Source organism: Sceloporus undulatus, chromosome 4, assembly GCF_019175285.1.
Source record: "Sceloporus undulatus isolate JIND9_A2432 ecotype Alabama chromosome 4, SceUnd_v1.1, whole genome shotgun sequence".
NCBI lineage: Eukaryota > Metazoa > Chordata > Lepidosauria > Squamata > Phrynosomatidae > Sceloporus > Sceloporus undulatus.
In genome coordinates this window covers 81,655,407-81,678,887 of record NC_056525.1, presented here as the reverse complement: position 1 = coordinate 81,678,887, position 23,481 = coordinate 81,655,407, and the positions used below count along the sequence as shown (strand labels likewise).

General features: G+C 38.9%; 2 protein-coding genes across 4 annotated transcripts in view; one reads left to right on the top strand and one right to left on the bottom strand.

The window, feature by feature from the left end:
* The window catches only part of CC2D1B (coiled-coil and C2 domain containing 1B), a 47,939-nt gene extending 39,483 nt beyond the window's left edge, over positions 1-8,456 (top strand). For all 3 annotated transcript variants that reach the window (XM_042465733.1, XM_042465734.1, XM_042465735.1), the window contains 4 exons: positions 215-314; positions 3,989-4,079; positions 5,398-5,528; positions 8,043-8,456. In XM_042465733.1, coding sequence (XP_042321667.1) covers positions 215-314; positions 3,989-4,079; positions 5,398-5,517 — 311 coding nt within the window. In that variant the 3' untranslated portion in view covers positions 5,518-5,528; positions 8,043-8,456. The remainder of the gene's footprint in view (positions 1-214; positions 315-3,988; positions 4,080-5,397; positions 5,529-8,042) is intronic.
* A 2,797-nt stretch (positions 8,457-11,253) lies between these two features.
* The window catches only part of ZFYVE9 (zinc finger FYVE-type containing 9), an 88,928-nt gene continuing 76,700 nt past the window's right edge, over positions 11,254-23,481 (bottom strand). Inside the window, exons 11-17 of the mRNA XM_042464310.1 lie at positions 21,221-21,325; positions 20,428-20,578; positions 17,631-17,711; positions 16,089-16,251; positions 14,262-14,367; positions 13,407-13,583; positions 11,254-11,415 (exon numbers count right to left, since the gene is read on the bottom strand). Of these exons, the coding sequence (XP_042320244.1) occupies positions 11,254-11,415; positions 13,407-13,583; positions 14,262-14,367; positions 16,089-16,251; positions 17,631-17,711; positions 20,428-20,578; positions 21,221-21,325 (945 nt within the window). The remainder of the gene's footprint in view (positions 11,416-13,406; positions 13,584-14,261; positions 14,368-16,088; positions 16,252-17,630; positions 17,712-20,427; positions 20,579-21,220; positions 21,326-23,481) is intronic.

Here is a 23,481-nt window from a genome sequence, read left to right as displayed (position 1 = left end):
AATAAAAAATTTTGAAAAAGATGACTTTGTACATAATGATAAGAACAGATGGTATGATCTGCATTTCCTTAAATGTGCATCTCTGGGGGACTCCCTTCTTGAAAATTCTGTCATGCCAAATTATCTTGTTTGATAGACCACTTGCACTACTTGGTCTTAGATTAACACTCTCAGCAGCTTTGTGTCTCTTTTATATCTTTCTTTGAATTTCCAGAATATGACCAGTTGTTTAAGTTGAACATTAACAGAAATCACAGAGGTTTCCGAAGAGCAATTCAGGCCAAAGGAATTAAATTTGAAATTTTCCACAAAGGGTAAGCGTTTATGCCAGTGAAATGCAGCTCAGTAGCTTTCTCAAAGTGAAATCAGGGCCTTGTTGTTGTTGTGCGCCTTTAAGAATTCTGACATATGGCATCTCTAACACAAACCTAACATGAGGTTTTCTTGATAGGATTTGTTCAAACGGGGTTTGCTTTTGCCTTCTTCTGAGACTGAGAGAGTCACCCAGTGGGCTTCCATGACTGAGCAGGGATTTGAACCCTGGTTCTTAGAGTCATAGTACAACGCTCAAACCACTACATTACACTGACTGTCTAAGGCCTTGTTACTTCTGGCTAATTTTCTGGCTAGAAAGTTCTGTATTTGAAGATGCTTTGTGCAAGCTAAAAATTTTAAGTATTTCATTTAGTTATAATGGCCAGTCTGGGAGAAATGTTTATAGGGATATAACTTCTTTGAGTTATTTGTGATATTTGAATGTCAACTAAGTATGGTTGTGCAGTTTGGGTATTGTGGAAAATTTCCACTGCTCTTCCAAATGATTGAGTGATGCTGTCTTGGGCAAGAAAGCTGCTTCTGCAGAAGCATCCATATAGTTGTCAAAGTGCATGAATCTATATTACCAAGTGTGTTTACTGTGATGGTACTTCTGTAAGATTAATGACTGCCATCTTTTAATTCATTGGACTGTAAGATTTTCTCTTCTGTCTGCATTTTGTAGTTGTAATGTAAAACACAGATTCCTCCTTGCAAGGTATGCAACTCTATGCATCATGTGCTTGTAAGTCCCTAATTGCCTTCTTTGTGATACCTTTATCTCTCTCTGTCTCTCTCTTTCTTTCTCTTCTGGTTTACTTCTTAGCCATAACCATAAAACTGAACACAACCTCAGTAGCACACCATCAGTATTTTATCCAAATCTTACAGTCAGTTGTACAAATCATAATTCAGGAGAGTGGCCCTTATTTGCAATGTGATTCATAGTGATAAATTAATAAGCATTACAGTAGCACATTAAAAGGACCTCTTTTTGACCAAAATAATTTGTAAAATATGGAATAGTGTTTCTGTTTAGCACTGAGAAAGGCATAATGGTGGTTTAGGTATCTACAGTCCTGCTTAACTGAGAATTAAGATGTGCATTATAGCCAGAATTCTGTATGGCTTAGCATAGCATAGTAGTTTGAATGACAGGACTTTGCTACAGCTGTGCCCATTCACCATCCCCAAGATTTTCTGTAGAGCCACTGCAGCTCCCCGCCCACAGCCTTTCCAGGTCTGATGGAGATTTGAAGGATTTCAAGAAGCATAGCTACCATAGATGCAAAATGAGGTCTGCCTGGGACCTCCACAGGTCTCAGCAGAAGATGTAATCATTTTGTGTCTGGTTATGGAGTCATAACCAGACACTTCACTGCTCTCCACTATTCATGAGGCCTTTGGAAAACATCAGTGGCTCTGTGTAGCTGCCAGAGGGAGTCACTGGTTGTTGTGAAAATTGGAATACCAATCTCTACAATGATAAAAAAAAGACGTATATGGGCATAAAGTCCATTTTGGGGCAGAATTCAAAGTGCTGATTATGACTTTTAAAGCCCAATGTGGTTTGAGTTCATTCTGTCTGAAAGACTGTATCTCCCTGTATAAGTCTACCCAAGTTTTAAGAACTTTGAAGGAAGGCTTTCTCTCAGCCCTACAACATTCACAGGCACATTAGGGGAGAGCCTTATCCAGGGCTGATGCCAGATTGTGGAATTCCCTCTCCCAGGAGGTTCAGTTGGTCCCCTTTTTCCTTTCTTTTTGCCGGCAGGCTAACAGCTTAATCAGGCAAGACTTTGATTTAAAAACTTTGTAGCAGAAAGGGGTTGTGGTAGAGTTCAGTTTTTGTTTTTGTTTTTGAATGATCATCTATGTTTCTACAGTCAGCCCTCCACATTTGTGGGTTTGACCATTTGCAATTTTGTAGCTGTTTAACAAAATAAACACCTCCCGCCCCACCTGCCCCTCACTCTCCCTACCACCCAGTCAAAAGCAACACCATACCTTCCTCACTTTGCCAGGCTTTGCACTCTCCTTATTTCTAAAGTCACTATCAATCTGATGTTAGCAGCCACTGCTGCTGTAAGATCCACCTTATTCCCCCCCCCCACCTCCTCAGCCTCCCTCCCTCAAAAGTAACACTCCTTGTTTCCAAGTTCTTTCACTTGCAATGCTTTTGGTAGGCTAGAAGGGGAGGTAAGGGGGAGAGATAAAGTGGAAGGACTTTGGAAATGTCGGGGGTACAAAGTCTCATGAAGTGAAGACGGCACAGTGTTGCTTTTGACGCTGGGAAGGAGGAGGATGAGGAGTGAAGGGAGAGAAGATAGATCTTTTGTGGCCGTAGCTACTAACATCACTTTGAAAGTGGAAGGACTTTGGAAATGTGGGGGAGGTGATGTATTTCAAGGTTGCAAAGAGAGTTATGAGTGGTGCTCTTGGTAGCAAAGGACTCTGTCATTCATGTATGGGGGGGGCTTACAAATTCATGGTTTTTCCACTTTTGCAGGTGTCCTCTGCCCTAACCCCCACAAATGTGGAAGGGTAACTATATATTGTTTTAATTTTCTGCTTTTAATTGAACTGCTATTTAATTCTCTTTAAACATTATCCTGCTTTTTAAATGCTGTAGGTTGCCTTGGATCCAGCATATCAATCAAATAAATATAATTAACTAATGGCTCCCCTTAGGGTTGCCATAAGTCAGACACTTGAAGGCACACAGCAACAAAGCTTGTGTACACCACTAACAGGGTGGCAGTTTGTGTAAATATTGTTTAAATTTAGGGCTTGTGTTTGTTTAAGCTAGAAGAAAACTATGCCAAAGAAAGACATTAATTTGATCCAGCTGTCTGGAAACACGTACCCAAACATTTTAGTAATCAAAATATATTGATGGCTAGATTGAGTGAAATATTTGTAAATCACCTTTCTGCTTAAGAGGGACCTGAAGATGATATATAATGTATTAAAACCATTGGAGAGTGACAAACTGAATTAAACATGATCTAGTTCTAAAACATTCTAGTGAGCAGAATCACTACTAGCATAGAAACAGTAAAATCTGAAAGAAACAATGAGGGTGGGTAGACAAATAAAAGATTGCATCAAACTAAAATTCTCTATGAAAGAGCTTCCCCTCATTGGGATGCTGCCACAGAACGGGTTTATTAGGTTCAACACACTTTCAAGCTCTCCTTTAGGGCCATTGTGTGAGACGCTTTAGGTATGCTCTATTTAAATTGAATCTTTAGTTCAATATCAAGTTTGCACAAAGCACAGTTTTGTCTACTTTCAGTGCTCCTGAAAAGATCTTCATCAAAATATATTCCTAGCATGCTAGGCTCTTAGCTCATTCTTTCCCCCTAAACTCATCCAATTTTTTTAACAGAAAGAAAGACATACATGAATCTTATATTTATGCACTATGTAATTATTTTTCTTCCTGGGTCTTCAGTGAGAGTACGTTTGATTTTTCCTTCCTATGTGGTGTTCTTGTTACACTGAATTCTGTTGAGCAAAGGACTTTATCATCCATTGCCAGGAGTTGGCGAATGTTTTGGGAAGAAACTTTCTCACAGGTTCATATCCTGAATACCTCTAGGTCTCTATTACAGTTTTCCACCATTAAGAAAAGAACCTAATTCTTGCACTGATATTTCTCCATCTCCAGGTCCTTTTTCAGAAGTGACAAGCAAGTGGGGTCAGCACATTTGAAACTGGACAAACTGGAGTCTGAATGTGAAATTAGACAAATCATTGAGGTAAAAATGCTTGTTTTGTTCCTGAATTGAGTTATAGTAAAGTGAGGCATATAAGGACTGCAATTTTGGCACAATCGCCTTCTGTGCCATTTTAAAAACAAAACAAAACAGAGTACACTGCTCTGATTTGTACTGTGTAACAGTGTTGGTGCTGACAAAGGTATTTTCTATTTATTTAAGTGTAGACATATTGGAGTTTTCTAAACATATGTTTGTGAAACAGTTTTTAGAACACAGGAATTGTGTGCAGACCAACATGGGTCTTCTCCATCTCCCACAACTTTTAGGAGCTTTCTCAGAAAGGAGGAAGGGGCTTTGGGGCCCAATTACTCCTAGGCAGCTATGGCTAGCTGCCATATTGGCACTAGAAGACTTAGACACAACCCACACATATATTTAAAGCTTTCTAGAAGCAGTTTTCATTTTTTTTAAAAAAAAACCTGAAGTTGGTACCTATGTACAAATGAACCCCAAAATGTGAAGTCAAAGACTTTCATGGCTGGCATCCATAGTTTCTTGTGGGTTTTTTGGGCTATGTGGCCATGTTCTAGAAGAGTTTATTCCTGATGTTTCACCAGCATCTGTGGCTGGCATCTTCAGAGAATGCCCCAAAATGTCAAGATATTGTTCACAAACAGGCAAAGTGAAAACCATAAGCTTCTTTTGCTGTACAGCACCTTCTAAATTTGTGCTGCACTTTATTCAGTACTGTCCTTCCCTTTCTTTTCAGTGTCTAGCCATGAGTGCTGTTGCTTATGTGGCTGAGCATCCACCAAGCACAAGAAAGCATCCAAAAAATCTGGTGACATTTTAAAAATTTTTTAGTGAGGATTCACTATGCTCAGTGGCCAGGAAATCCTGATTTGACTGAGTAGGTTAGAAGGAAACCATGTGGGAGATTAAATGAAAAGCAGTATCCCCAAGGATGGTATGAGTAACTAGGGCTGCATCCGCACTGCAGAAATAATCCATTTGACACTGCTTTAATTCCATTGCTCAATGCTGTGGAATTCTGGGAAGAGCAGTTAGTTGTAGTACCAGAGCTGTCTGACTGAGAAGGCTAAATGACTCACAAAACTACAAATCCCAGAATTCCATAGCACTGACCCATGGCGATTAAAGCAGTGACAAACTGTATTATTTCATCAGTGTGAGGATGCAGCCTCTTATACTAAACAGGAAAACTTTATACTGGAACTTTTTGTTGCAAGTTGTACTTGTAATATCTATAGTTTTGGAAAGCTTGCAGCTAGAGAAAATACAAAGTGCCAGTTGCATAGCTCTTTGGATTGAAGCTGTTTTACATATTTCTGTTTAGGTTTTAGATAGTCGGAAGCCTACTGGCGGGAAACTAGAAGTAAAAGTGAGACTCAGGGAGCCACTTAGTGGGCAAGATCTTCAAACAGTTACAGAAAACTGGTTGGTCCTTGAACATTAATTCTATCTAAGGTAAGAACATCTGTGTTTTCCATATACACCACTACTTGGCATGAGCTGTCTCAACTTGATAATCAAATAATACGTTTCTATTTAATAAAGACTATTTTAAAAAAAGATAATCAAACAATACATTTCTGATAAAAAGCAAAGTACAGTAGGCCCTCCGTATCTGCAGACTTGCCATCCACAGATTCCAGCATCCACAAATGGTAAGCCTTTGGGGGGGGCAGAGGAGGAAGGAGGAGGCAGTGGTGGCGGGAAGAGCAGGAGGAGGAGGAAAACCTGAGGGGAAGAAAGGTCCAAGGGTGGCGCTCCAGAGTTCCACTTCCCAGGAGGAGGGATACTCTGGGACTCTGCTCCTCTCCATCACCCAAAACCTACCTCACCTTCTTATCCTACAACTCCTTGTTCTTCTCCTGTGGCCCAGCGGGCATGACGAGGCCTGGAGGAGCAGGATGCAGAGCAGCAGAGCCTCAGCAGAGCCGGAACCAAAAGCCGCGCCCTAGAACCTCCCCTCCAGGAAGCAGCACTCCGGAGCACCACCCTCGGACCTTCCTTCCTTCCAAGTCTTCCAGGTCCAAGGCACATGGTTCTCATCGCCCCCGTCAGGCCTGGACAAGTGCATCTGGCTCCATTCATCCATCCGTCTGTAGGCACATGACAGATGGGGCAGTTGGACGCACTTGTCCAGGCCTGATGAGGGCGATGGAAACCGCGAGCCTTGGTTCTCTCTTGGGGCTGGAAAACCTGGGAAGAAGGAAGGTCCAAGGGCGGTACTCCAGAGTGCTGTTGCCTGGGGAAGGGTCTGGGGCCCAGCCGGATGACTTCATGGTCTTTTTTGGTTCTGGCCCCACTTGGTACAGAACTGTGGCCCTCATTTTTATCCTTAAACAATTACTGGAATCAATTCACCTTTAAAATTTCATACTTAGTAGCTTTTCATGCATAGCCTCTAATAAAGTTTATGTTTGAAAGCTACAAAGATAGTGTACTAGATAGTGGGAATCGATTCTAGGTTTCCACTTACTATTACATTTGTTGTCATTGTGTGCCTTTAAGTTGTTTCCATGTTATGGTGGCTCTAAGGTGAATCTGTCATGGGTTTTTTTCGTTTTTTTCTGTTTTACATTTCTTTATTGTTTAAATACAAAAATTACAAAGTGATGTACATTAATAAAACAGAATATACACATAAATAAACATATGCTCTTTGTGAGATCCACGAAATAGATGCTTGCTTAGACTAACCAGAGAAGATCGCATAATGAATGTATTTTCGATATGCATCTAGACTAAGAATTGCTTAGCAACATGTCAAATATTTAGAAAAAAGAAAAAAAAAACATTTGGTATAATAAATGCCATCACATTAAATGCCCTCTTTTGAACAACTGCTAAGCAGATGTTAAGAGTAAGTGACACTACCAGTAGGGTAAATGAACTTGAGGGCCAGTTGGATCTGTAAGGGAGAAGGTAGCCGTGTACCAAATTCTGGGGGACCTTATAAAGTAACAACAAGAGCTTAAGCTGGGCTGGTAGCCAATGCACATCCTCAATACACTTCTTCCAAATGAAACAACTTAAGTTTCATTACTTCCATAAGGCATTAGATTATTTGGTGGATCTAGCCTCTTATATTGTTTTCATGTTGGTCTATACATAGGTTCTATAACTAATTTCATATCAATAGATCTTTTTTGATGTTATATGTATTTTCCCAGTATTGTAGTACAGTGGTACCCCGGGTTACGAAATTAATTCGTTCCGCCGTGGCGTTCGTAACCCGAAAGATTTCGCAACCCGAAAAAGCCATAGCCGCTAGCGCTAGAAAGCCGCGATTTCATGCGAAAAAGCGCCGAAAAGCACCAAAAAATTTTTCGTAACCCGAAAAAACCTTCATATGCCGGAACAGTTTTTTCCTATGGGATTTTTTCGTATCCCGGAAATTTCGTAACGCGGCGTTTTCGTATCCCGGGGTACCACTGTACTGGCAGCCATTCTTCTTGTAATCTCTCCATACACTTGTTATTAATCAAAAATGCCAATCTATCCATTTTCTTTAATTCTACCAATTTTTGTGACCATTCTTCAAGGGTAGGTGTTTTTCCAATTTTTAGCCAGGACTAATCTCGCGGCTGTCACTATATTCAATAGTAGCCTCCAATATTTACCTTCTATTTCCCTTCCCAAAACCGAAGTCAAGTTTAGTAAATAAAATTCTGGTCACATCTCAAAATAAGTCTTAAATGTTTTTTGGATGGCTTGGTGTAACTTTCCCCATAGGGTTTTCTTGGAAAGATTTGTTCAGAGGTGGTTTTGTCTTTGCCACCTTCTGAGGTTGTATGTGAGACTTGCCCAAAGTCACCCAGTGGGTTTCTGTGCCCAAGTGGGGGTATGAACTTTGTTCTCCAGAGATGCAGTCCAATGCTCAATCCACTACGCAACTGGCTCTTACAATATTTAGTTTTGCACTTTCCTACTACACCACTAAAACCATCTTCAATTTATATTCCATCTTTACAGATCCAGGAATGCAAAAAGCTGCAGAATGGACTTTATAGACATGAGAGGTTCTGCAAGCACCAAAGATGTTCAATGAATGCACTACTGAACATAACATCTTTATTTTCATAACTATCATATAGTATGAGTTGGTAAGCTTTGTAAGTCTACTATTAGGAATTAAGGTACTGATGCACAAAGATGGACTGATCGACCTTAAGCGTTCTTGAGACTAATATTAGTACTACATGAATGTGATTTGTTAACTGACTGCTGACATGCAAAGAGAGCATGTTTGCAGAAGCTGACAAAAAGTGTTGTTTTAATGAGTAGTGGTATATAAAAATGTGCTGCAGAAGTAGAGGTTTATTATCATGTAACTTTCAAATAAGAATGTGCATTTCCTAGCTATGGAATAAATTCTATTCTTGCTTACAGAGGAGTTAAGTTAAACAGCTATTACTGTTAACAGCCTGTATGTCTGTTTACACTGCCTACAACAAAGGATTTGTTGAGCTTACATCTCTTCCCATCTACCTTGTTATTCTAATTACTGTAGATTAGAATGACACCAGCATGAGTATTTTGAAAGGGGTCTGTATCATGTGTGACAGAGAGAATCACTAACTTAAGAACACATTTTACTTGTTTAATTTTTTCAGCTAAAACAGAACTAAAGCTTTCTACTGTTTAAAGAGTTTGAGAGTCACAGCATTTTGATTTTATTTCAGGAAGTTGAGATTCTTAATAGTTTAAATGAAAAGGTAACAAAGAGATTCTTACCTGTTTTATAGCATGTGAAACACACAAAGCCTGGGGTCCAAAATTGCCTGCCTTTATTCCAGTTTCATGGGCTATGGCAGGAGAGTTGCAAAAGAATTTCACAGTAAATGCTTCATAAACCTAAGTCTGCCATAGCAGACAACATATGTTTCTGTCTTAAGTGGATGGAGACAATACAGTATTCAGTTTTTAATTTTAATAAATTTAATATACAAAACTACATGTTGAAAATAAAAATATAATATGCAGTCTTTTGCAGTGTTAACTGAATTTTAAAAGTACATTTTTCTTTAAACAAGTACTAATTTCTTAACAATATGGTAATCTTAAGGTCATTTTAAAGGCTATGGTTGAAGCAAACCAGTCAGTCAATAGCATTTTGCACAAACATAACCCAAACAAATGGTTTTCTGCAGGGGAAAAGAACAAGAAAAGTTAAGGGGTTTTTTTCTCCCTAGATCAGTAACTTTAAAGCAAAACCAAGTTACTGAAAAAGCTGGTTCTATGGTGAAATTAGGATGGTATCTGTTGGAAACTACTGCAGCTAAGTTGCAAATTTAAATAGATGTTGGAGAGTCTACCAGATAACTCAGTGCTGTCACAAAAGGAAGGAAATCCTAAAAGCAATTTGAGTTTATATGCAAGAAAAAGAAACACAGGAAACAAGTCTCTTTAAACTGCTAAGAATCCTTTGTGTTGCAAAGGATTTCACTGGTGTCTATTTATGCCTGACCCAAACCATGAAACAATATTCAGCACCTTTTGCAGGTTCCACATGGCCCAAGAGCTGTTTTCAGACCAAGTGGCCAGCAATTAATTCAGTAGAACTTCATTTTGTACTTAGAAATGAGATCTGGTTTTGTCTAGCCTTCAATTTGGGTACCCAAACTAACACATTTGTGTTCTTCAAGGTTTAATTGCAGTTTAGAATAGGTTGTGTTGCAAGGATTTTACTAATCACAGGCAAGCAGTAGCAACTGGCTCAAAAATGAGCTTTGTGTATCTTCACTATACTTCTCTACCTACAGAGAAAAAATAATTTTTCTTTGTGGTTTGTGTGCCTCACAAATGGGTTGTTATATACATTTGCTTGCTTAAAAATGGAAAAGGGCTGTAACAATTGCTATCTATCTTTTCCACTAAAGCGTCACAAGCTTGCCCCTGCTGCTCTACTTTTTAGGTTTGTATTTAACACTTATCCCTTTCTACATGTGTGACAACCAATCTTAATGGCAGCAGTTGTCTGCTTCAAGCCTAAATTTGCCTTCCCTTTGAACAGCTCTTTCCACTAGTTATGGGATTCTCAGGGGTAGAAACTAGATTTAATAGGGATGTGTTTGCATTCTTTTGCTTACTGTCCTTGCCAGCTTCATATGCTGCAGCAAGATGGATCAAGCTGCCCTCCTGGTGAATGTCAGTTTTTGGGAAGGCAGAGCATAAGCTTTCCAGCCTGAAGTGAAAGCAAAACATGCAACAGCCACCAAATAGTTATCGTTCTCATAGGCTAGCTTAATGTGGTGCTGCTATTATAAAGTGTTACATAAGTGCAGGCGTAATGGGAGGGCTGATGTAAGTACAGTGCACACCAATCAGGAAAACCAGGAAAGGATGTTCCCATTTTTAAAAAAGCAGGACCAGCTGGAAAGAGAACAGCAATTTCACGTAACTGCTCTTTAAGGCTAACAATTCTCATGCCTGTAAAAGGTTTGTTTTTGTTTTGTTTTTCAAAATTCACAATGGCAGATGTTTGCCAAGTTATCAGTCTGAAGTGGGGACAGTTTCACAGGCAAAGAAAAAGAAGGTAAAACTATCCTATTTATACACACAAAACTGCAAGCTTAATTTACATACAGCTTTTAGAGAGATTGCTGTTTTGTTTGGGGCAGACGTTAAAAGGTACCCTCAGTCATACTGCTTTCTTTCTGTACACTTATATAGAATATCCCAACCTACCTTGGAGGTACTTTGACCAATAACCTGGTCAAAATAATGTAAACGATTCATTTTTAATGTGTAGAGAAAATAACCATAAACGGCAGTCAGTATAATGAGGTCAGAATGGAGGTCTTGATTGTTTCTTCATAATAAGTTCATCTAAACACACTAAACACTGACATTTTCTTTCCTTTTATTTACTCCCCAGTGATCTCTGCACCTGTTTCAGCATTGAATACATGACCACACTTGTTTCAAAACATGACCATTATTTGTTTCTAATCTGTAACAGAAGTATATTAACCGCAAAGATAGCATAGCCATTTTGAAGTATAGAAGCTGCCCTGATCCTGTTTGTTGACGAATGCATAGACGATTCAGAATTATGGAGCAACTGTTCTCACGCCCACACCCACACCCCACATAATAGTGTCAACAAAAAGCTTAATTTTCCAGTTTTTAAAGTGCAAATGATTCAGACAGAACTGCTGCTGGAACAGAAAATGAAGTCCTCTTATGAGATGTTTTCCAAAATATAAAATATAAGCTCCATTATCACTGGGCCCTCACTCAGCTGGCATGCCCCTCCATGAATTACTGGAACTAAGGCACTGTCCAGGTCATTCATGTATTGAGCAGGCAGGGGCTGACCATTGCTCCCAGCCTGATAGCCAACCTACAAAAAAGCACAATAAAAAGGAAACAGTGTTTTACTATATGTTCAGTAATAAAACCCCTGTATTTAACTTTCTTTAAAAATCAAAGGATGAAACAAACATAAAAGCAGGTCAATATTGAAAATGGACACTGGAAGGAACTCTACCACAATCTCCCACAAATACAGATACTGTTATAGTCACTGAGAAGAATGTTTTGCAAGGAATGAATAATAAAACATCAGTTGTTTTCACTTGAAGGAAACAAAAAAGGGGTCCATGATATAAATATCATGGAATTAGGGGTGGTGTTGGACCTTCTGCAGAGGAAATTCTCCTCAGTTACAGTACAAGCCAATATTTCTCATCTTCAACATCTTGCAGAAAAGGAGTATGCTCGTACACTCCTTCATCCCAAATTTACCATTTAGGCCCAAACAAACCTCTGTTTAGAAAATGTGTATTAGATGTCTAACATGCCAATCCAAGCATGGCAACAAACTTGGATATATCAAATAAAGCAAATTACACAACCAGTTACTGAAATATAAAGAAATTTGCTCAATATTTAGCCATAGAACACTAAGCCCAAAATAGTAGTCTCGTATCATTTCCTGAACTACCTGACCTTCACAGGGAAAGACCAATATTTTTTCCAGACTAGAAAGACTAGATTAGATCGCAGAAATAGATATAAAGGTTGCAGAAATTCCTACTGAATTCACTCTGTTTATAGGAAGATCTCCAGAACCCAAATTTAGGCACTGCCAATAATATAGAGAGAAGTATTAGTTCCAGATCCACTACTCTTCATAAAAAACCAAGTTTTTAAAATATCTAATTGTGGGTTATACAGTACTTTAAAATATACACACCATCTTAGAAATTATAGACCATCTAGGAGCTGAACAGAGATTGCCCAGAAAAGCCGGCTTCCGGGCGGCTTGGGGGCATGTTGTTTTGATAGCACACGCCCCCAAGACACCAGAAGTTGCACTGGGTGATCAGACGGTGGCAGTTTCAAACTGCTCCAGGAGCAGCTTGATTTTTAACAGCTCATGCCCCCAGAATGCCCAGAAGGCATCCTGGAGTTGCGCTGAAAACCAGCCCTAAAGGGAGCTGATCTTTTCCATTCCTATTTGGGCTGCCGGCGGAACAGACTGGGGCCACAGTGTGTGTTTGCTACGGCTCTGGGGTAACCCCAGTCCACCCTTTTGGGGCAGTCTGTTTCACACCACAGTTTTGGTTAGATATTAAAAGTATGTTTTATATGAGGGTCGGCAAAGTGTAGCCCATGAACTGCATACAGCCTCACAAGGTTTAGTAGGCCCCATAATTTTTTTCATGGTGGCAGTGCAGCAGTCCAGGATTTCAGAGGAAAGGTTAAAGTGGCTCCCTGTTTTCCACAGCTGCCCAGCACTACTTTAGATCAGTAATACCATTCCCAGTCTTGAGGCCAAATAGTAAGCCCACTATTTGAATTTATGATTGCAAACATGCCAAAGGAATAGTAGCTTATTAAAAGTCTGTTGGCACCAGAAGGATAGGACACTCTACCTAATGAAACAGATTCTAAGGTACCACTGGAAAAATCTTTTATATTAAATACTTAGAAGCTGAAATGGATTGGATGTAGAGTAGCATTTAACATGGACAAAAGATGTTCTCCCCTAAAAGGCTGCTCTGGTGGGGGAGACTCGGGAGACACCAAAGGAGCCATACAGAAACAACCCTCTCCTCCAAGGGGGAGCTTATTAATAATATAATAATAATAATAATAATACCCCGGCTTACAATTTGTTAAAGAGACATTTCCCTGCCCTCAGGCTTACAAACTAAGCCACCCACTGTGTGAACAGAAAGAGCCATTCGTGGAGTTACTAATCTGGGTCTAAGCCCATGTTGGTGATCAAAAGGATGTGGAGAAGTGGTTTATGCTTTCAGTTTACCCAACTACCCTTACAAAAGTGGTAATTTTGCTACCAAAATTGATTGTTTGTTTTTTACTTACTTGATCAGCATCAAGCGTAACACGGAGACCCAACTTGGTCATCCCATCTTCTTTCAGCAGCTTCAAGTGAGGGCACAAGGCCAAACAAAAAGCTTTAGCCACATTTTCAGTCAGCCGGCTGTGATCTGCTGGATCACTTAGGCCATTATGTTGGTCATCATTTTCCAAAAAGAAAACCTAAAGAGAAAAAAAGTACTCATGTATTATTCATATATACAGTCTGTTTCTGCATTATAACATTAGTCTTACAACTAGAGAACACAAGGAAATAATAAGCAATTTTTCTAATTCATTCATTTTGAATATTCAGCAGACTGTATTTCAGTTCAACATTTTCTTCACAACTAAAGCAAAAAGCTGGTTATATTTAAAAGTAAAAAAAAACCAACTATGTGAAGCTTCTAACCATGCCAGTAGCATCAAGAAAGGCAGAGAGGGGAAAAAAACCCATCCAGAATAATTAGTGCAAGTTGACCAATAAATACATCAAGGTAGATAATGGAAATAATTTTGAAAAGTGACCAATAAGGGCTGGTAACACCTGAGACAACAAAGCATCTTTGAATGAAAGGTAAGCTTGTTAACTTGTAAAGATAAAACAATACATGTTGGCAAAGTCTTGAGGCCATTCCAGGAAAGGTAGAAACCACATGAGACTCTCTAGGAGTATATTCCCATTTAACATTGGAACGTTTGGTGGATGTTAAGTGTGTCCTTTTCTGGCTTCCCTTAAGTAGATTTTGTAGCTGAGGATGAAGTTGGTTTTGATCAACGCAGCTAGATGAATTATATCATGCTAAGTTGTATTCATGCTACAGCCCTTCTGTAATGTACAAAACCATTTGATTTTCTCACCTCAGTCCATCTAACAACCTTCCCATTTGCTTTATATTCTGAGCCATGAAATATCTTCACACTTGTGATAGACTCCATAGATTTGCCATCAATGGGACTCACAACACTAGAAAAAAGGATTAAACAACTTTGTTAACAGAATACTTCCTTAACTCTAATGCCTAGTTAATTAGACTAGAGATCTAGGTCTGAAGACAATGTGAAACAAGCCCATTCATCTAAACAAATGTAATCATAGAAAAAAGTGACATACAGTTATCTGAACCATTAAATTGGTTATGTATGAAGGGAAGCTTTTTCAGAGACCTAAATAATAGAATCTTGAGTATATACACATTCTGGATCACATCAAATTTTACAGGTGTTAATGCTGGCTCTATTCAATGTTTCTAATCTATACTGTAAAAACAAGAGATGGAGGAATATGCTAGCACTTCTCCATGTAGAGGGCAACACTCTGGAGGACACAGCTTCTATCAATGGAAGTTCTTCACATAAACTTGAACCCTGATTTTTCTACAATCCGGATCATACAATCTAGATCATGTAGAGTGGAGACTTGCTTTGGAAAATTACCCTCCATGTCTTGGGGTGATGAAAAAGGAATAGCCCTAGCACGTTTCTTAACATCATGTGCTTATTGTACCCAGATCAGGAATTCCTGAAAAGGCTAGTGTTCAAAGTTGTACAATGCAAAGCCAAAGACAATCCTCAGAATTATTACAATACTGTAATATTGTAATATAACAATTGTAATATAACAATTTTAGGGTAATGTTGTGGACAATACAAAGCCATTACTGTATATCTGAAAGCTACTCTCTCTCTCTCTCTCTCTAAATGGCCAAGTCAGGAAACCTTTCTCATTATCCTCCAATCCCATATAGTGTAGAAAAGGATGTCATTGTTTCCATGAGTTTGGGGACCACTGCACTTCTGTGCTTCACACATGCAGTCTATTACAAATGGTAGGGAGTACAGTGACACTCCCTGCCATCTCTAGTGGCACAGTGGTTAAATGCCTGTACTGCAGCCACTCACTCACAGCCAAAAGGTTGTGAGTGGAGGCAATTAGCTTATACATTGTAAACCACTTAGAGACTGCTTAGTTTAGTATGAAGGGGTATAGAAATGTAGCTGCTGTTGCTAGTTTCTCACAACATTTCTACACTACATTTATATTCAGTTCAGAAGGTTGATGGACATATGATTTCATACACCAAAAGTTTAGTGTAGAAAGTAATGTAAATAATTGCCATGCAATTATGTTATCGAGAATAGGCTGGCTCTTATACTGTTAACTTTCAACATGTTACATTATTAGTCCTTTCTAGGGTAATGTAATAGGGGAAAAAGAGGATACTCATGAAAAATGTAAAGCATCCAGTCTGAAGGATAAAAACATGCCCATTTGGAGCATCAGGTCAGCCAGTGTGTTTCATCAGTTTGGTTGAAGATGCTAGTCCAGAAATGTACTGTCCATCAGGACTTGCGAATAAGACGCAGACAGAACATGGGCAGGGGAAACTGCTCTTTCACCGAAACAAAATGCACTATTGAGCTGAGAAAGTAAAGGAACAGGTTGCATACCTGTAATTGTAGTTCTTCAAGTAGTCGTCTCTGAACTCACACAACTGGGTTATCCTCCATCTGGGGGCTTCAGCGGGAGTCCCTTATATGGGGCTGTCAGACTCTTTTAAATGCTATAGTGTGCTCCAAAAGACACAATATGCAGGTGCAGGATAACCCAGTTGTGTGAGTCACAGACCACAAATAAAAACCAAATAAACTTGTGTAAAAGATGCTAAGTGGATACTGCTATATTACCCCTTGTTGAAGTTCTTGTCGTCATCTACCCACTGAATGTACACATGCTCTTGAGGCTCTTCAGCATCTATTTTACCACAAGCAATAGTGAAGTCTTTCATCTCCCTCAAAGCCTGTCTCAGGGAGTCCATGTTTTCAGCTGTTATTTGGACCATGACACCATCTAGGTAAGAAAAAAACATGATTGCTAAAAACAACCCAAAGCTACGTTCTTAAACCAGAGATCAAACATATGGTTATCAACAACACATATCAGGTCAAATTAAATACTGTAATCATCTAGGTTCAATGACAAAATTTTGGTAGGGGATTCGGATTGTGAGTTCTGGGTTCCTCATTCCCTTAGGGGCTTACGTGTACACCAGCTTGGACAATCACAAAGGCTAGGGGGGAGTACTAGCACCCCAGAAGACTTTGGAAGGCAGACTCTGTACTGCACTTCCTCCATTAAATAAATAATCAAAACTTTTTGCCCCCAAACATCCTCTAGATGGCATGGGGGCATTTTCTCCTCGTCTTACCCCACCCACATTTGGGCCATATTAGGCATAGGAGAGACTTTTTAAAAACAAACAAACAATAAAGTGAACAGACATCTTTTTCTGTTCACCTCCTGTTTCAAAATAAAGCATCTCGGGTGTGATCTGTTCCACATGTAGACAAAAATGAGACAAAAATGCTCACATCCTTCTGATATTTGAAGGGGAAAATGTTTTTGAATTTTTTATGACCCTGTGGGACCCACAAAAACAGCTCTGGGGTCACATGCAGTCCAAAGGCCACATCATGCCCAGCCCAATGTACACAAGCTGCATATTAGCAAATCAATTCATCTGTGCCCAGCAACATCAAGCAAAAGTGGAATAGCACAATCCCACCTCCACTCCCCACTAGCCATGTATTTTCCAAGTGCCTCAGTAAATGTGTTACTGTAGCACCTACATACTGTAAGCTAAACTGCAACATGTTGGCTGCAAAAGTATTACAACTTAATTTTAAGCCCCCCCCCCCTTTTTTCAATTACCCCTAATTTGTGACTTCTTTCAATATTCTTCAGACTTCACAAATGAAGTATTTTAAAGCTACAGCCAAATTTACATAACCATTATAAATGTAAGTACCTGACTCCTTTAAAAAAATGTTTTTCTATTCTGTTCAATAGTAATGGATTCTGAATGGTTCACAAAACAAAGGTTAAAATCTTAATATCCAGTAACACAATAGAACAAAGTACATAAAATACAAGACCAACTAAAACACCCAGGAAAGAAAAGTAACCGCAGAGGATAGCAGCAGTGTCACAATTTTCCCCTACTGACAAGTATTCTCAGCACCAGAGCCAGTTCTGGTGCATACTTACCTTCCCTTTCTGTTTCTCTGAAGTTGGGGTCTGTGACACTAAAAAGTTCTACTTGAACAAGTATTTAGTTTAAAGATAGAAACGTGATGTTTTGTTAACAATGTAAGTCCTAACTACCACCCAAGCTGTGTTCTACCATAGAAAAGGTACATGCTCTTGATGAAAGCTAACTCAAATCTTACCTTCTACAATACTGGATTTTGCAAGATAGCCTGAAGAAGATTTTAAAGCTCCACTAAATACAAAGAAGCTGGCCCCCGTCACTGCAACAGTGAAAAAAACATGAATGTATACTGTATGCATGACACAGGTTCCAGAATTACATGAGCAGGAGATGCAGGCTGAGTATCCCTTATCTGAACCGCTCCAAAATCCAACACTTTTTTCATGGGTGGTTGAGACAGAGATGCCTTTCCTTTTTTATGGTTCAATGTACAGAAATGTTTTGTCCACAAAATTATTTTAAAGGCTGTATAAAATTACATCCAGGCTATATGTGTATGAAACATAAATGAATTTCATGTTTATGCTTAGGTTTCATCTCAATATCTCATTATGTATATGCAAATATTCCAAAATCCCCCCCAAAACTAAAATTGAAACACTTCTGGTCCCAAGCATTTTGGATAAAGGATACACAACCTGTAAATGACAACAGATGAAATTTATGCAGCCACTAATACCCAATGCTTGAACAAAGCTTATTTTAGGCCAGGGGCAGGCAACTGCAGAGGGCATGGGGGTTGACTGTCTTCCCCTGGGACCCTCCTGGGACCAAAAAAATAAAAAATAAAATAAAAAACCTGCCAGAAATGATTAAGCAAAACCTGAAATGCTCAAATGTCCCCTTCTGGTTTTGGGAAAAAATATTTTGGTATTAAACCTTGTAGAGGACCCACACAACTTACTTAAAATATCAAATACCACACCTGGAGGCTTCTGGGGGTGGAAAATCAGTTTTTTAAACTATATAAATACCAGGCCTCGGAGGTGGAGAAGAACTGCTGGACCTGATCCCATTCCCCATCACCACTCCCTTCTCCTTTTGTGTCGTGTCTTCTTAGATTGTAAGCCTGAGGGCAGGGAACCGTCTAACTAAAAGATTGTATGTACAGCGCTATGTAAATTTACAGCGCTATATAAATAAAGGTTAATAATAATAATAATAATAATAATAATAATAATAATAATAATAAAAAGGGCAGTCTCATGAACCCAGAGAAATTAAGGGCTACAACAAAGTTGGGGGAGGGAATACTTTGCTCATTCCTCTTTCAAGCAATTATTTTCTAAGCCAGATGAAACCCCATGACAAGGTGAAGTATTAAAAGAAAACCCAATTTCAAGTAACATGGGTTTTGCAAGTTGTGCTGTCTTTATAAATATCTCCTTCCTAATTATAACGTAAACATTATAGAACAGTAGGGAGAAAGCAAGAAGTACAAGGTAAGCAAAAGGCAGACTGGAGTGCAGTTTCATAATGATGATGATGTGGTTGTAATCCAACAAGCTGAGGAGTTAAATCCATTTTGTTTCCACCATCATGACAGAGCTGGTTCAAGGTTACTCACTTTTGCCTACAGCTCATGGCTTTCTTTTTGGAAGTAATTCTAAATATCACATGTGTCTGATCACCCAAAAGCAGGTTCTTAACCTATGACTTCCTTTAGGAGTTCTGGAGCAAAAAAAATGTCTTAAGTGTCTGCAATGGCCCCATATGCTGATGATCAGAGCCAACCACAAGAGTTAGTTTTCTGGTTGGATTTCAGCAGTGTAGTTCACATGGAGATGCCTTTGAAAGCTGGTAACAGATTTCTACTTCTCATCTGTTAACAAAGGTTTTCATAGGATGCATAATACTCTTAGTCTAGCAATAGACTAATACCCTTAGTCTAGCATAGAACGAGTATCAAAAAGCATACTAAAAATAATTGTCTCTACAAAGGACATCTCTTATGTCATAGACAGCACATTTGTGAAGTGCCAAATTTCTACATGCCTCTACAACTTAAAGTTCAGCTAAGTAAACTTGCCAAGAAAGAAATGGTGATCTATTGATCCAACAGCTGAAACCAGAGGACAAATGAAATGTTTTGAGTCCAAAAGTAAAATTAAACCATAGCAAACATCAAATGATGCGTTTTATACACTGCTCCACCTCTCTCCCTTTTTTCTGAATTTATGCAACTTCTCACTGGCACCTAGATCTCAGAAAGTGTGGTTGATCAACTAATCTAGGAGCAGGAATCCTGATTTCGCACCATCCTTACCCCCACCTTCACATGTGTTGGACAGCAACTTCTATCATTCTGAACAATATTTGGCCAGGAAGGCTAATTGGGCATTGCACATGAACAGGGATATTGCTTGGCAGCAAACATGAAAAATGGTCATTAAAATGGGGCAAGAAGCCACATGATTAGCATCCTTACACAAAATCTTCCAGTTATAATAAATTCAGAAAAGCGTGTTCAAGTCTCTATTCTCACCACTATATGACACTCATCAGAAAGTTGAGACTTGTTTATAATGCACTTACAAAATGAGAGATTAATAGCAACTGGGGAAAAAAAACAATAAGAAAATTATGCAAGAAATGCACAATGTATAAAAAAATGCACATTGGCCAGAATCCTTATGAAAGCATAAGTTATGCTATATTTGGAGCTGGTTTTTTTTAAAATGTGGAACAAATGTATCCAGCAGATGGTGGTAGAAATGGAGTTTCACATGTGGAACAGTTGCAAATGTGCAACAATATATCTAGAACAGTGTGCCAATGTGCATGCAGCCTCTCTTCATTGCAAACTCTGCACTGTGCAATCCGGTGACAGTTATGCACATTCACCATTTCTCATAGGTTGCCCAATGGTGGGATTCAATATAGGAAGTACATAATGTTAACACAGTGTAACTGCCTGTTGCTATTTATGCTGCACTGAGAGAATGTAGGATTTAGCCACTGGCAGAAACTCTCACCTTTCCTTGGTTGATTGTGAATACTGATCGCCTGTGTCTGGTAATTCCCATCATCATTCTGCACACATACAAGATGAGAGTCTGCCCTCTCATTGAAACATGCCCCACCTGCTAGTACATGTTCATTGGACTTGTTCATAGCTTTCATCATCTACAACCAAACCAAAAACAGAACATATACCATTATCACTTAGTATTAAACTGCAATCTAAAATCGAAAAAAAAATCGCTGTGGAAAATTAGTTCCTGGAGGAAAATATAGTCTCTTTAGGACGGGTGGGCCAAGAGTGCTGCACTTCTCTAATCCCCATACCCCTCCGTAATTATGGACCTTGTTTTTTGCCTGCAAATTACTACTCGCCATTTTGCCACATTTTCAAAAAAAATTTTGTCATCCCTCACTTTTTTCAGGCCTGTAGAGATCTACTTCCCAGCCAGGAAGAGATCAGATGTTCTATTCTGGTTACTTCCTGCTTTGAAAAAAGGCCTATATTGGGTGAAGAAAGGCCTCTACAAGCTTAAAAAATGGTGAAGGGAGATACCAAAACACCCCCAAAATGTGGTGAAATAACAGCAGAACCTTCTAGAGGCTTGCAGGTGGTAGCACCTATTTTATTAAAACTTTTATTTTATTTTATTTTATTTAACATGAATTTGATACATATAGTATCTCGGGTGTAACTTTATTCACCCTTTATGAATTAATTCTAGCTTATTCAAAAAATCTTTTAATAAAATAATCACTGGTTTGCTTCTGAAACTTGAGTGTCATGTATTTATTCATATTACATACCTCATTATATCTGTTGCTGGGAATTTTGATGCTGGTTTTCCTTACTTCCATATCAACCACTAAGCCTTGAACGACTGGCAATGTATATTGGTAGTTTCTGAAGTCCTGTCAATGTACAGACCAGCTAAAATCACAATACTGATAAGAGTTTGAGTTTTACCAGAGCAACAAACATGTGTCAGTAAAGAAAAATGATATTACAAACATATTTAGTTCAGCTGCAAAAAAATACTGGTTAGTATAATTTTGCTAAGACTACTAAAGGGTACACAACTATTTAGTAGGTTCTGGTAGGTCACACAGACTGCCAAAAGTTTAAAAATAAGAACAATTCTGAAAAATGGTTTTGTTTATTTTTAATGTTAAACAGTGTATTCAAACTATTTAAAAGGTGAATTGTTACTCCTAGTGGCTTCTGAGAAAGACAAGCCATCTTGGGGGGGGGGCAAAAATGGGAGTCTGGAGGAGTCAAAGACTGCAAAAACATTATCAAGCAGTGCCTATGATTCCAAGGCCCACATTTTGTCTACAGCTGCAGTGGAGAAAATCAAAGATACTTTAGCTGATCACCCATGAGTGAGCAGGAAAGCATCTACCCGACTGTCATGTATCTCCTACCCATTCCAACACCAACACCCCTGCTACTGCAAATACTGTATCTTCCCTGGAGGTGGAGAACACACCACACATTTAGCCCAGCTGTATTAATGGTTCACATACTGAGAGGCACAACCCACAAGATATTTTTATGTTCAAGAGGGCAACAATGCCCTTTTCTGAAAGGTACAAAGAAGACCTCAGGGCACTACAGTGGCAAAAAAAGTTCATGAACCCTTTAGGATTGTCACTTATTTCCAACCTGTAGTGTTACTGGATCTTAGTTTAACCTGATAATCCTAGATAAGAAACAACATGCAATATGGTTAAACAAATGGCATACAAACATAATACATTTTTAACATTTATTTATCCACAACTGAATCAACAGTCAATATCCATGTGAAAGAGCATGTGAGCTTTTGGATTCAGGAGCTGATGGTACTCCCTTAAGCAGCAATGACCTCAAGTAAATGTTTCCTGTAACTGTTCTCTCACATTTGTTTCAAGGAATTTTGGGCCATTTATCATTACAGAGCTGCTTCAGTTTAGTGGCACCTGAGGACTTCCTTGCTTGAACAGCTCCTTTCAGATCGTTCCTCAACATTTGATGGGATTTAGGTCAGAATTGTGACTAAGCGATTCTAAAACATCAAGTTTCTTCTGTAGCCATTCTTTGACAAATCTGTTTGTATGTTTAGGACCGCTGCTACGTTGCATTAAAAAACCCAGCTTAAGCTCTCATGTGGATGGCCTGGCATTCTCCTCTAGAACATTCGCTTACACTGCAAAATTCATACTTTGTGACAACAGCAAGCAACCCAGGTACTGAGGCATAAAGCAGGTCCAAATTATGATATTCTCATATGACCTCAATGTTTGGTGTTTTTTGGTCAAACACAAGATTTCTCTCTCTGACTAGTTTGTCTAGAGAACATTGTGCCAGAAGATTTGGGGACCATCCATGGAATATTTAGCAAACTTCGGACATGCTTTCTAGAGTAGTTCTTCTCAGAGAGCAGGGATTTACTCCCAGTTGTCCTCTCAACATTGCCATTCTTGTTTTGTCACTTTCTAATTGCTGAACCATGAAAACTCACATTAGCCACAGTGAGACTGGCCTGCAGAGCCTTTAATGTTATCCAAGAGTTTTTAATGACTTCCTGGGTAATATACTTAGAATTTATTAAGATAACCTCTCCTAGATAGAGTAACTGTGGTCTTGAATAGTCTCCATGTGTAGATTATGTGCCTCAGAAGTGAAGTCCTAAATCTTTAGACTTGTTTTACAACACTTTCTAGACTGACAGTGGGAGCTTCTTTTCTAGGATCTTCAGATCTTCAGCATATGGTTGTGTGGAAACATGTAATGTCATGATCAAAAAATCATGGCATGACATGTTTCCACACAACCATATGTTAAAGACCGAATTTATGAATCCTTTTTATCTTTTTATAGAGTGCAGCATACCAAACCTACCACTGCAGATCTACTTAATTACATAAGTATCTGGTTCTAATTATTCTCTTTAATTGAGCAGATGCAACAGAGGGTTCACTTCCTTTTGCGATTGCCCTGACTCTCATGTACTCATTCTTGGCCTGATTTATGCGTAATTTTATTCCACAAGACATGGAATAAGTAAATATAAAACCTAGTGAAT